At 36.4% G+C, this 13,192-nt stretch overlaps 1 protein-coding gene across 5 annotated transcripts in view; it reads left to right on the forward strand.

Moving 5' to 3' along the window:
- The window catches only part of Hrb27c (Heterogeneous nuclear ribonucleoprotein at 27C), a 39,725-nt gene that overhangs the window by 18,954 nt on the left and 7,579 nt on the right, over window positions 1–13,192 (forward strand). The window contains exon 8 of one of the 5 annotated variants that reach the window (XM_077419167.1): window positions 3,803–11,880. The exons of the other annotated variants lie outside the window; for them this stretch is intronic. Coding sequence (XP_077275293.1) covers window positions 3,803–3,864 — 62 coding nt within the window. The 3' untranslated portion in view covers window positions 3,865–11,880. Of the gene's footprint in view, window positions 1–3,802; window positions 11,881–13,192 lie in introns of those variants that run through there. 5 annotated transcript variants of the gene reach the window in all.

Consider the following 13,192-nt stretch of genomic DNA (forward strand, 5'->3'; position numbering starts at 1 on the left):
TTTTGATTTTAGTAGAATGGAATTCCTACAGTCGTTGGGATGCTTTAAAATAATATCTCGCACACGGTACGATGAGAGAATCGATTGATCTACTTTTATCATATTTTAGTGTGAAGTAATAAGGTAATAGACGTAAAGTTGGTAATGATTGTAACGATAATAAATGAAATTATTAACTGTAATAACATGACCTGTATACTTGTAAACTTTTAGCATTGTATTGGTAAGGTCGTATCCCCTTACGAGCTAATCGTGAATAGAATAAAATTAGAGAATAAATGAGATAAATCTATGGTAGTAAGTTTAGTAGTATCACACAAGTGTGCTGCATGCGCATTTGGCTATTTGCATATGCGATATGCGAGATTTTCTGAAAAATAAAAAAAAAATAAATAAAAACGTGGCGGACGCCGTAATGCCCGTCTCAATAATAAGAATATATTTGTTAAATGATCTTTACGCTCGCGCGCTTTCCATCCGTCTTACTCCCAGTGCCTCGAATTTAATGTCTCCCTGTGCTGAAAGAGGATGTTCGACTTTTCGACTTTCCGCTTTGATGATGTCACGACGAAATATTCTATTCAATTGTGTTCGATCCAATCTAGAATATCCGTTACAACAAAAGGAATTGTTCCACGCAGTGGAAGCTGTAAGCTTCTAAGAATATTTTGCGCATGAAAGGTCTATGCCTGCGACGAACGTACCTCAACGAAACGTTTCATTTAATTTTATCTGTCAGTTTACTCTGTTTACAACATCGAATAATTTTTAATCGATCTATTACGTTGCAGATAGATTACCGTTAAACTTTTATCTTACAATTAATGTTCAATGAACTATCTCTTCTAATACCGATAACCATTTCTCACCATCAATAGATGATAGATGCAGACCTGACACTATTGATTCTCACATTGAATAATTATTGTAAGATAAGAGACAGATAAGCCCGGGTGATTTACTTTCTATATTTATAACATACGATTTATGAGCCTTTGAACATTATTAGCTGTGATGAAATAAAAAAATCTAATGAGAGTAAATTATATCGAAAGTAATCAAACATCTTGAGCTTTAGGTATAATTATTATTTATAAAAAAACATGCACGCAAAATTTATTCTTGACAGTTATTAAAACAAAATTTATTAAGAAGATATTTATTAAAAAAGAAAATGGATTTTAAGTAATAATTCATTTTGTTTATGTTTTTTTATGACTAAAGAACTTTTGTAAACAACAGATGAAGTTGACGTATCTTTATTTATTTATTTATTTTTTTTAACAAGAATTGTTGAGTGAAAATATTTAAGTATTCTGAGAGAGAAGGTTGATTACACATTATAAATAAATAATTATATTAAATAATTATGTTAAATAAAGTTTACATCTTTACAAGAAAGTCAGTGAAATTATAACAACTCTGTAGATAAAAATGGTGAAATAGAGAAAAACGGGAGATAAAAATAAAAAATAAGCAATCATGAGATTTGAAGTCGGACATCTTTGGACAGCACAGAGGTGTACGTTTCAGGCCGAGGCGCATGGTCTCTATTTGAATTCTTTCACGCAAAAAAAAAAAGCCAAAAGATACGATATAGAATTGAAAAACAGAGGAAGGAAGGGTGTAGGAGGTTTTCTTTTGGAGAGAGACAGGGAAATGTGAGAAAGAGAGAGAGAGAGAAAGAGAGAGAGAGAAAGAGAGCGCGAGAGAGAGCAAGAGAGAGAGAGAGTTAAGTTTAAAAAGGCAAGTGAACGACATTTGAGAGCATAATTTCTTTTGTAGCTCCTATATTAATGATTAATGATTGATGAATAACCAACATAAAGCATATGTTGAAAGAACACTGTTTACACGCTACTTCTATCATGTATCTATATATATATATATATTCATTACGACATATGTGTATGTACACGCACTCGTATGTCTGCTCGTATAAATGTATACCTTTAAAAATATATGCGTATATCGTACAGGGGTCATAAGTATTTTTTTAAAGGTATGTACATTGTATGCACGGTCATTCGTGCACGCGTATGTCCGACACGTACGTAAATATATGCTCCCTCACACAACACACGGCGTACATATATATATATAATACATATATAAAATCTATACTAGATAAATACAACGCAGCTACACCCCAGATACATAACACTACCTTTTTTTTCCTTTTTGTGGAAAATAGGCGCGTTATCGACGCGCTGTTGACGGAGTAATGTTGGTTGCAAGGATATTTTTCGTCAACCGTTGTAGAAATAAGGCTTAGATTCTATTCGACGATTGTTATTCGATTGACTCGGATCGACATAGCATTGCACAAATCGAGACTGAAGCTTTTAACTTGCTTAATCGTAGGCAGTTATTCTTGTTTAATCGTGAAAATACAAAATAGACGATGTTCATTTCGAGTACTTCGGTGAATATGCGTAGGATAAAGTGCGGAGGAATATTTGTAAGAATCATCAATTTTTTTCTTTTTAGGGAAGTTGGATCTTATCTTTCGATACGTCTTTTCTACAGGGTTATCCACAGCAATTTCAGTCTATGGAATTAGGTCATTTTTACAGTTACCTTCATCAATCCTTGGCAAACGGTTGCTATAATTCAGTTCAGCATCGATGCAGTTATTTCATTGCGCAATTTTTCTGGGCTGCGCCAATTTTTGGCAATCCGTTTCTGCAGATCCGCGTTCAAGATATTTCTTGCAACTGAGACTACTGAGGTTCGGGATAGCAGAATGAACGGTGACAAATGGAAAAAAAAAACTTGGAAGGAACAATCGGGGATTGCCATTGCCCTGTCGCAAGGACATCATTTGTTTTGGCATCTCTTTGGTATTACTTGGCACGTCACATTTGCGGCCGCGTCACGTAAACCGATCCCGAGAGGGGCTCGGTTATATCCCAATCGATCTGTCAGGGTGTATTCTAAGCCAAACTCGAAAGTAAAACTCCTTTTAAAAAAGAAACCAGTCGGGAAGTCTTAGTGACACACAGTTAATCCGTTCTCCTTAAGTAAGCCAGTCTCTAAGTCACTTGGGACCCGAAAAGAAACACTTTCTTGTTTAAGTACTATATAGTTAATTAACGGTAACTCTTAGAGATATCACAGGGGCCGAGTGGGAGTATCACGTGTAAACACAATATTCGATTCCGTTTGGATGAAATAAGTAATTAATGCCTGGCACATGTATGCTTATGTAAACATTGCCAATAGATCGATGTAAAGCATAAAACTAGTTGTAATTCGTAAACTTAACTAACTGACGAAAAGAACTGACTGCGCGGCGAGGGTTTTTGTAATAATTGTTGGATTTTTTTATATTTAATTAGACTTTGGTTACTATACAAACTTATACTCGATAGAGATACGATACTTGTAAATTTCATTCTACGACGTATAAGTACGTCGAAGAGTGCGCGACGAGATAATAAATGCATTTCGCGGCTTGATAAGGGAGAGGATAACGTGAAACCTGTGAATCAATAGTTTATCTTTCTCATAATAAAACGTCATGGTTAATATTAGATGGTACGTTCAATCAGTATAACTAGATCGTTATGGGAACTTAATTAAGGAATTACTACTAATGGCTAATTAAATGACCAATCGCGATCATTGATCATGCGTGTGAATAGGAGTGCATCCCCTATCATCGTACGATGGTTTGGCAACCTATATAAATCTTTAACACCGGCGGTTTATAAAGCAAATACTGTTATATCTTTATTTTAGGAAATTTTTTTTATATTTTTCAAAATTTCTTTTTTTTCTGTTTTATTTAATTATATAGGTGCACAATGGCAACGTACATGTGTCTGGCCGAATTCGTTCGAGAATCGAGAATCGCGTTGACCAGTTAATGCAGTTATCACGGTCTTTTGGACAAAGTCATGTAACGACACGTAACGAAGTTGTGACCGACGAGATGACAAAGAGTTTTGGACGATAATAAAGTTTCGGACGGAAGAAATTTCGAACGGAATGAAAATAATTGGACCTTTGTGCTCTCATGTAATTGTAAGTAAGGCTAAGGGTCCAGGCAGGCAAACTTGCACATAGCGTATAAACATAAGCATAAGTAAAATTAATTGGACTAATCCATTTTCTTATGCATATGCTTATGCACTTGTGCAAGTTTGTCTGGATAGATCTTAAGAGTACAAATGTTCGTGGGGCTATATGTATATAAACGATTCTTTTGTTAAAATAATTAAATTTCCGGAACGTTCAGAGCGTCAGTTTTTAACTCCTTTGACATTTTCAACACCGAAACGTTCGTGAATTTAAGGGGATGCTGGACTGACGGCCGAACTTCCTCGATGTCGATAATGTCAACATTTCTAATTTTGTTTTTCCTATATTTGTCTTTGTCTAACGAAACGACATCTGTCTTTGTTCGATTGCTGCGCCATCTCTGCTTACTAGCCTGCGTGTATATTTTTGTGGAAAATATGCACGATTTCAATCTCAATTTCAAAGGTACGTTATTGTTTGTGCACGTATTCTGAAGAGTGGGAACATTTCATTTCGTATACATATAACTTATACAACTGTTTATATTAGAAAATAAGGTTATGAGGTGTGACAGCATTTTTTTTCAATTATCACTAATTTTTTATAATCCCACTCTTTATTAGTACTTATACTTTACTCCTGTAAAAGGATTTTGCGATCTATAAAGCCGTTTCAAAGAACGAGCTTCGACTGTAATTGTCGGTAATTGTCCCCTGTCCAGGATCCCCTTATATGTTTGAACGAAAGAATCGCCCGCGAACATATCGTACTGGCCTTATCTGCATTGATTTTGAAATCAATGAGCTGTATCAGTGAGATATCATGTAATTTTTCATCTAAGCGTCTGTTCGTTATATTTATTTATGAATAAATTGACTTACTTTTTTAAACGCATTTGATCATTTATTAATTTTTCGGCCGCAAAGTTTATACGGTTGCCGATCAACTCAATCCTAGCTCGCTAATATGTCGAACCTTTTGCATTTAACGATTCTCTAATGCTTGTGATTCAGACGCGACGCAAATGTGACACAACACACACACACACACACAAGAAATTGAATAAACACACAAACACATCGTAGACGCTTTCAAAGTAGCGCATACACGAGAGAGATTTATATACAAACGAGCGCTTGGAGAACTTTGTCAACTAGATTATCGCGTTTTACCCCTTTATGTCGGTAGGGACCCGCGCTCGCCTCGTCGTTTACATCATTTACTAAGCAAACAACGGCGGATATACAGCCGTGGTACACCGAGTATAGTATTTACGAGTCTGTATGCGAATCATATACTAACTAGATAACTGTTCATATTTTAACGAGTAATATTTAATGTTTGATGTTTCATCCACGCCACATTGTAATTGTGTGCGTAAGTGTAGGAGAACAGCCAGAGATGTAGCAAAACACAATGGATGTCATTGTGTTAATATTGATAGACAAATCTATAGGACGGGTTGGTGGTTGGAATGTTTCGGGGATATCTTTTAATACGTTATCTTTTAACTTAATTCTTTTCTGCTCGTTACGATTTGACTCGGCATCTCTGATGGCGAATAGGATCGCAAAATCAGAGTCGCGAATAAGAGCAATTTCGAAATTGCGACATCACTTTTAATGACGAAAATAGCAGTAATTACATAAACGTTGAAAAATTGCGGCAATTTACCTGATCATCGTGGGAATTGTGGGAAAATGGAGATTATTAACTCTATTGGAAAATTATCGCAATGTTGCGTTTAATCCGATTGATCTGAATATGAATACACGCGCGGGTTACAGATTCGAATAATTTTTTTCTTCATACCTCGGTCGAAAGTACGTACTTTCATCCCTAATAGCAGGGACGAAAGTTTAACATTTACTCCCTGTGAAAAGTACACGCGCGCTCTCTATAACTTTAAACCTTAACGCCCTTTAACCTTAAAAATAGTTATCAATATTGTTCTGTCAATATGTCATCTGATGAATCCGTAGACGAGGAAGAAGTTATACGAAATTTCGATGCAGAAGCGCGATTGATAATAAATACAGATACGTTGCCAAAGAAGTCTGTTGATCGATACAATCTTGTTTACGACACGTATAAAAAGTGGCAGATAGAACACAAAACTTCACTGTCAAACTGTGAAGAAAATAATTTGGTTGTGTATTTTAAGGACCTATCTAAAAAATTAAAGCCGTCAACTTTATGGAGTGTTTGGTCAATTTTGAAAAGCACATTAAATTCAAGAGACAATGTTAACATAGGTAATTTTCTTAACTTGAAAGCTTGAAAATAAATACATTTTTGATAGAATAGAATTAATTTATTTTTACAAAATATGACAAGACTTGACTCTTGGAATGTATTTGATGCCTGCCCCCCCGACCAGCAGCACTCGCTTCGCTCGTGCCGCAAATGTCGGGGGCAGGCATCAAAAACATGCTTATTAACATTTAAAGTTAAAAAAACTAAAATTAATAACGTACTTTCGACCGGCTATGAAGAAAAATCGTATACACTACGCGGGCCAAAAGTTGAAATCTCGGTCCTGCTCGTCATGATGCCCTCGGCTTCGCCTCGGGCTTACACTACTACTTGTAGTGTAATATACTATTTCGCTTTTATTCCTATATTGGCTCAAATTTTGCTCGCCCAGGGAAGCCACTCGAAAAATTTATCAATCAAGAGAATAGTTTGGGTTGATGTCAAAACGGTTTGCATTTCCAATCCTGGGATTCAATTATCGACTACGACGCGGCAATTATTGAATCGAGATTGAATTCGCGTTTCGCTCATTTCGGAATTTCGGGGTTTCGTCAGAACGGACTATATTGCCCTCGTCTAGGCCGGTACTATCGCTTTCAACTTTCGCGTCTCGTCGGCGCGGCGTACGCTACAATTATTTTCGTCCAACGTATTATTTTGCCGAGCGAAATGCGTTCAACCGACCACTGCCCTCCGTAGAGACACGACAGCGACGGCCCTTTTCGTGTCTGACAGTCCCTTCGCGGACAGGGACAGCCGGAGAGAAGGGTCGTCGCGAAGCATAATACGATACAAACGAGTATAGTTAAGCGTATTTTATCGAGCTGAATAAAAAAGAAAAGAGGGAAAATAACACAAAATCGCGCGTCTGCTGTTTCTCGCCCGATTTGGAAATATTGCCGTGACACTTAGGCTTAGGATAAAAGCGGAAAAACAAAACCTTATTAAAAGTTAAAAGAAGTGTCAAAGTACTGCTACAATTATCACTAATTAACTATTAACTATTAACGCGTTAGTACCACTTAAAACGAAAGATCGGGGAAGGAAGTGAGAGAGAGAAAAAGAGAAAGAGAGAGAGAGAGAGAGAGGGGGGAGAGTTAAATAGAGGCGAAAACTACTGTTGTTATTAATTTCTATTTGTAATTAATTAATTAATTAATTGTCATCAGCCATGGCTTTACTATTTTCTTGATGAAGTACTATATCGACAGCTTCTCGAGGCTACGGAGTAACAAGGCGCGTGTGAAAAAGAGCGTAGCTTAGATTAGTAAGGCGAGCGCATGTTTAACGTTAATTAAAAAATCGACGATGAGAGTGAGAAGTTTTAATTGGTGGTCCTGTAAGAATCCTGTGCGGCCGAATGCTGCGTGGGTGTGCCGGTGTGCATGTGAGACGAAACGGGCGCGGCAAAAAAGGAAACCTGGACTCGGTTAGGTAGATAAATAGGGACATATGTAAGACGAACCTGGAAAAGACTGGGAATTAATTAAATCACATCCTCGGAGTAGAGTTAATTAGGAAAGGCTGGCTGTAAGGTCAAACTGACTGTTCGCGTTTATTGTTACTAATAGTTAATGGGCTATCTCTAACGTCTTACGGTCTAGTTTACTCGATAAATGGACAAAAAAGAAATAAAAGTTGTTTAATAAACTCGTTACCTTCGCCTAAGGATGATAGCTGTTACGAAAAATCGTAAGGTTTAGCTGGGTAAGGCCGAAATCGCATTAAATAATACGAGGATAGAAAGTACACACCGAAAGTGCTCCACACCACAGATCTCCTTTTCTTTTAACGCGAGGTAGTTTACGGAGGAAAGACAAATGCGAAGGAAATTTTCGTTTGCTCGGAATCAGCAAATTTTTTTTTTTTATTAACTCGCTTTTGTTCCATCTCGAGCGCGGTTCTCGATATATCCCATCACGTCGCGAACGATTCTAAAACATTTAACATTTATTAAAAAAGGTCTGAACAAACAAAGATTAAGATTCGCAGTTATCGAGGTAAGCTCTAAAAATGAATTGCTCTAACAACGCGCGAAACAAAGTCGACGGCTTATTTTCGTTCTCTTTTACTATATACTATCGGTACGAACGTTTTACTTCGTGCTTCGATGACATGATAAAGCGGACTCTTTTTAAACGTGTCTTAAAATCGCGACGATATACGGTCGGCGTGTGCACCCTTTACGGAGGGTGCGACGGCGTCGGCAAAAGGCGGACGGGGTGAAAGACGAATGAATGTGGAAAAACTTTTGGGCAAGACGTCGTAGCGGTATAAATCGATATAATTATTGATTAAGAGATAAGTTGTGTACAAATGTATTATAAATTAACAATTATCTCAGAGTACCTTAACGCAGGAAAGGAAAAAAGTAATTAATGAAACTCACTTGACTCGTTTTAATTATCATAAACACATATTATATATATATATATAGAGACACCCGAGACGCCCCGCTTCTTTCCGAACGGGCGGGGACGAGGGAGGGTACGGTGCATATAGGATCAATAATTAAGGTATCGATTATTGTCTAATTAATTAATTAAACTCGTAACTCTCGAAATAAGGCCGTTGTAGACAAGTATTAAAATAGGAAAAGTGAAATATTTTTAATGAAACCAACAAATGCCAACTATTGTGTTCTCGTGAGAATCATAATTATTCCGTAATTCTTAAGTAAAAGGAAAAAGGAAAGCGTATCTAAGTCGTTGATTATATAAGTCGTTGTAATTTAATTCTTTTGTTAGAAAGCAAGACGATGGGAGAAAGTAAAAATGGGATATGATAAATCACAGGCAGGACAAAACGTACGAAGTGACTGAAGCGAATGGACGTGCGCACGATGCGAGAGAATGAAATTTCGAGTGATTGACGAAATTGCATGATAATGAATTGATAGGAGAGGATTGATCGAGCGACTGATAATAAATGGATTAAAGGGGGAATCGAATACATTCGTGCTTCTTAAACAGGTTTGATATATTCATAAAAGTTCATTAAAAAAGTTACTTATTGGTAGGTCGAATAATTTATTGGAATTTATTCATTTATGTTATCAACTTCATTGCTTGAAAATTGAAGTTAAGTCTGTTGTGCAAGCTTTTGGTTTTTGTGATGTCAATATTATTTAAGAAAGTGATGAGAATAAGTAGAAGAAATGTAAAAATACAGGAGATAGGAAGAGTATGAGAGATTTTGGGAAGAAATACGAATAGATTCGATTCCTCAACGGGGGAAGGACGGTGTGAGAGGATCGTGTGAAAAGGGGAAAAACGAGCGAAAGGATTGCGCGATTATGAGCGATCAGGAGACGACGAGCGAGCATGTAGGCGTAAATATCCGACGTTAACAACTAAATGGCAGACACACATACGTACACATATTTAGAGAGACGTTTACAGATATTATACATTTTAGTAATACAGGAGCATAGTATCGTACGGGGATACAAGCTGGCGCGCGACCGTCGCGCGTCGAAATCAGGGGTTTCAGATTTGCCAAATCTTACTAAGTAAAAAAACCATGCGAAACAGAGTAAAGTTTATTAAGCTGCGCTATAGCACTATAGGGAGTATTATTGCATTAAAGGAAAAAAAAACGCATAGCTAAAAACCATTAGTGTTTATTAAAACGAAGATGTGATGAAAAGTGCCGGCGCAATATTTCCAAATCGAAGCCCTCCTCGAATCTGCCGCTTGTCGGAAGGGACCACCCTCCGATCCCCGAACGAAATCGTAATGCAAAAAGAAAAAAAAAAGAGAGACAGGGAGGGAGAAATGAGGAGGAAATCGCGTGATATCACAAATCGAACTTTGAAGGAGACTCTCGGTCATCGCACTTCTCTTGCGATCTCGTGTCTTTGTGTCTCCGTTTTTCTTTTTGCGGACGTATATCCTTATCGTTGACGGAGCGTTTCGTAGGTTCGTAGGGCACGTGCGTAATGTTAATTATCAAAATGCGACAAGAAACGATCGTCAAAATAGAACTCGTCGGGACATTCTTGGTGTCCTGCGTGCGAAAATGGAAAAAAAGTGAAAATTACGAAAGTAGTTAAAAAAAAAATTAACGATCGTTATCTATTTTTAGCGATGTTATCTCCGACACGATAGGTGGGGAGAGACCACGGGAGATTTGGCGTGGGCGAACGACAAATGACGAGGGAGGCACGAGTGGCGTTTTCGGTACACGTATCAGATTGATTTGACGTGACGCGAATTTCTGCGTTTGTTTTCACGCGGAATAGCGGAGCTCTGCGGATTGGCGTTGTGGTTCGCGTGGTGGTGTGGGTGTGACGAGACCGAAGTTGGTCGAGGCGTTCCTTCGGGATTAACGAAAGCACGTGCCGAAGTTTAATTAAGCTGCATTATAAATTGAGATTCAGACTGTACGTAACGTACCGCCAAACTGTTTCTCATAGAGCCGTTTAACGCTAGAATGATCATTTCTTATATATTAGTACGAATTTTTTGATTGTTAATATTGCTACTGAATCAATATATAGCGCGAAATAACAATTTTAATAAGCTATATTTTTATATCATTTTTCTGCTTTGAGAACCATGTGAATTGGAATATATTTTTAGATGTAATTACGATTTTTAATAAAAATATATGGGAACTGGATTTTTTTCATCAACTTTAGCTTATTTAAAACGATTTTTTTAAAACTATTTTTGTGTTTCCTATAGAAGACGAAAATGTGTGTGTGTGTGTGTGTGTGTGCATGAATATAGATTTTTTAGCTCAGTCGTATAATTGATGAAATATTAATTATTAAATAATTATTGCAAGCTAATTATTGCAAGCTTTTTAAACACAAAATGTTTAAAATAAAATACATCTAAAAAATTGTATTTCAAGACTGTGTCTTGAATAAGATGCAACTATGAATTCTCTTTATGTTCAATTCCTTGTTCCTCATTCCTCTCATTGTGCATGAGCTCTTAAATATTCTCCTTGAGAATGTCTGAACGTTAAATGTCGGCGATAATCTGGTTCTATAATGGCTAGTGCAAATTGTTCCATTTGAAACTCATAGAATATCTGATGTTACATTGATACAACGGTAACGTTACGTATAGTATGAATCTGAAACTAGATATGAATATATGAGAAAAGTATCGGGAGAGCAGATTTATTAACTGAATCATACCCCCGATATTAATCTCAGATGTTAGCAGAAGTTTGAAGCGATGAGTAGGAATGTTCAGAAATTGGACGTCGAAATCGGGACGAACAGGCACTTTGAAAATGAATCCTTCAGATAACTGGGATAGGTCAGGGATTCAGAGGTAGAAGGATCGATTAGGAAATTCGGAAGGATTGAAGGTAAATAGGCGGGCAGTAGAAAGAGGATGAATCAAAGATAGGAACACATACAGTTGTCCGCAGTCGAGAAAAAGATGTGTGTTAGAAAAACGTGTGTCTGTTTGTTCTTTTTTCGGAAGAATCCTTGACGTGTCTTCGAAGGAAGGACATCAATCAATTCGACGTGGTAGCAAAACGGTAAAGATAGGATGGTCCAAATAGAAGGGATCGACGTCGACTCGTTTCGCTGATTTCTTCTCGTTGTTCCTTTTTTACTTTCGACACATTTTGCGCTTGCCGATAAACGTTAAAGAACAAATAAATTACTCGTGAATTGTTTAATATATTTTAATACTTATCCATATATATGTAATTGACTGCGTCAAACGCAAGAGCCATATATTTGTTCTGCGAAATGTATAATATTTCTTGTACTGGGTGCAATCGATTACATGGACGTATGAACAGATGAGATGTATGTAACAATTTGGGAGTAATTTTGCTTTGCTACTTAATTTTTGTCGGTAAGCATGTTCGAATACATGCACACGCGCGCACACACACACACACACACACACACACACACACACACACACACACGTACACACGTTGCTTTTGTCGTGATATTTAGCTCATACGAGTACGTCATACACCATACGCTCTTACTCCCTCCCCCCACTCTCGACGACACATAAAATAACAGTACTATTATGATAGTTACTGTACTATTACTACTATTATTACTACTACCACTATTATTACTATTACAATTACTACTTATACTATTATTATTATTACTATGATTATTCTTACCGCTATTATTATTATTCATTGAACACACATATATATATATAAAATATATATATATTAATATTAATATGCTTAACGGTGTTTCTAGTGGATTAATTGATTAATTGATACTTAAGATATATTAATAATATTAATAACGATCACATAATGAGACATATATATAATATTATATATATCTATACATAAATCTATATACAACACGCATATATATAATGATATAACGATGATAAGTTGATATGCTGATTACTATGATGATATAATATAGAGAAAAAATGGATCATTATTCGTAAAAATACACACTGGTATAGATTATGAGAAATTATGATTAAATAGAAAATGATATTGATGAAAAAACAAATTTTTTTTCCATCTTGTCAATCTCGAACTAATCTCGATCCCTTCATTTAAATTAGTTCGCACCTTACATAGTTGCGTGTAACTATAATTTCATGTGGTTGAGAGACTTAAAACACTGCACAGCATAAATTTTTATTCCTACTGACGATCGCTTTAGCATAGAGTTATTATCGCGGGATGCTGTATATGAGTGCCAGTGATCAGTTTGAATACCTCTCGTTTTTTAAAGAATTTTCTTTTAAAGAGAACAATTTATATATATATATATATATATATATATATATATATATATAATTTGTATATATAATACATGGTGTGAATGACAGCGAGCATGCGAGTGCGCGAGAAAAGAGAGATTATATATATACATGTGTCTTCTTAGAAACTTTGATTGCGATGACGCACCTGTCCGTCGATCGATCCCCCTCGATCCCTC

This window comes from Temnothorax americanus, unplaced genomic scaffold, assembly GCF_048541705.1.
Source record: "Temnothorax americanus isolate GAGA-0224 unplaced genomic scaffold, ASM4854170v1 Scaffold52, whole genome shotgun sequence".
In the NCBI taxonomy this organism is placed as follows: domain Eukaryota; kingdom Metazoa; phylum Arthropoda; class Insecta; order Hymenoptera; family Formicidae; genus Temnothorax; species Temnothorax americanus.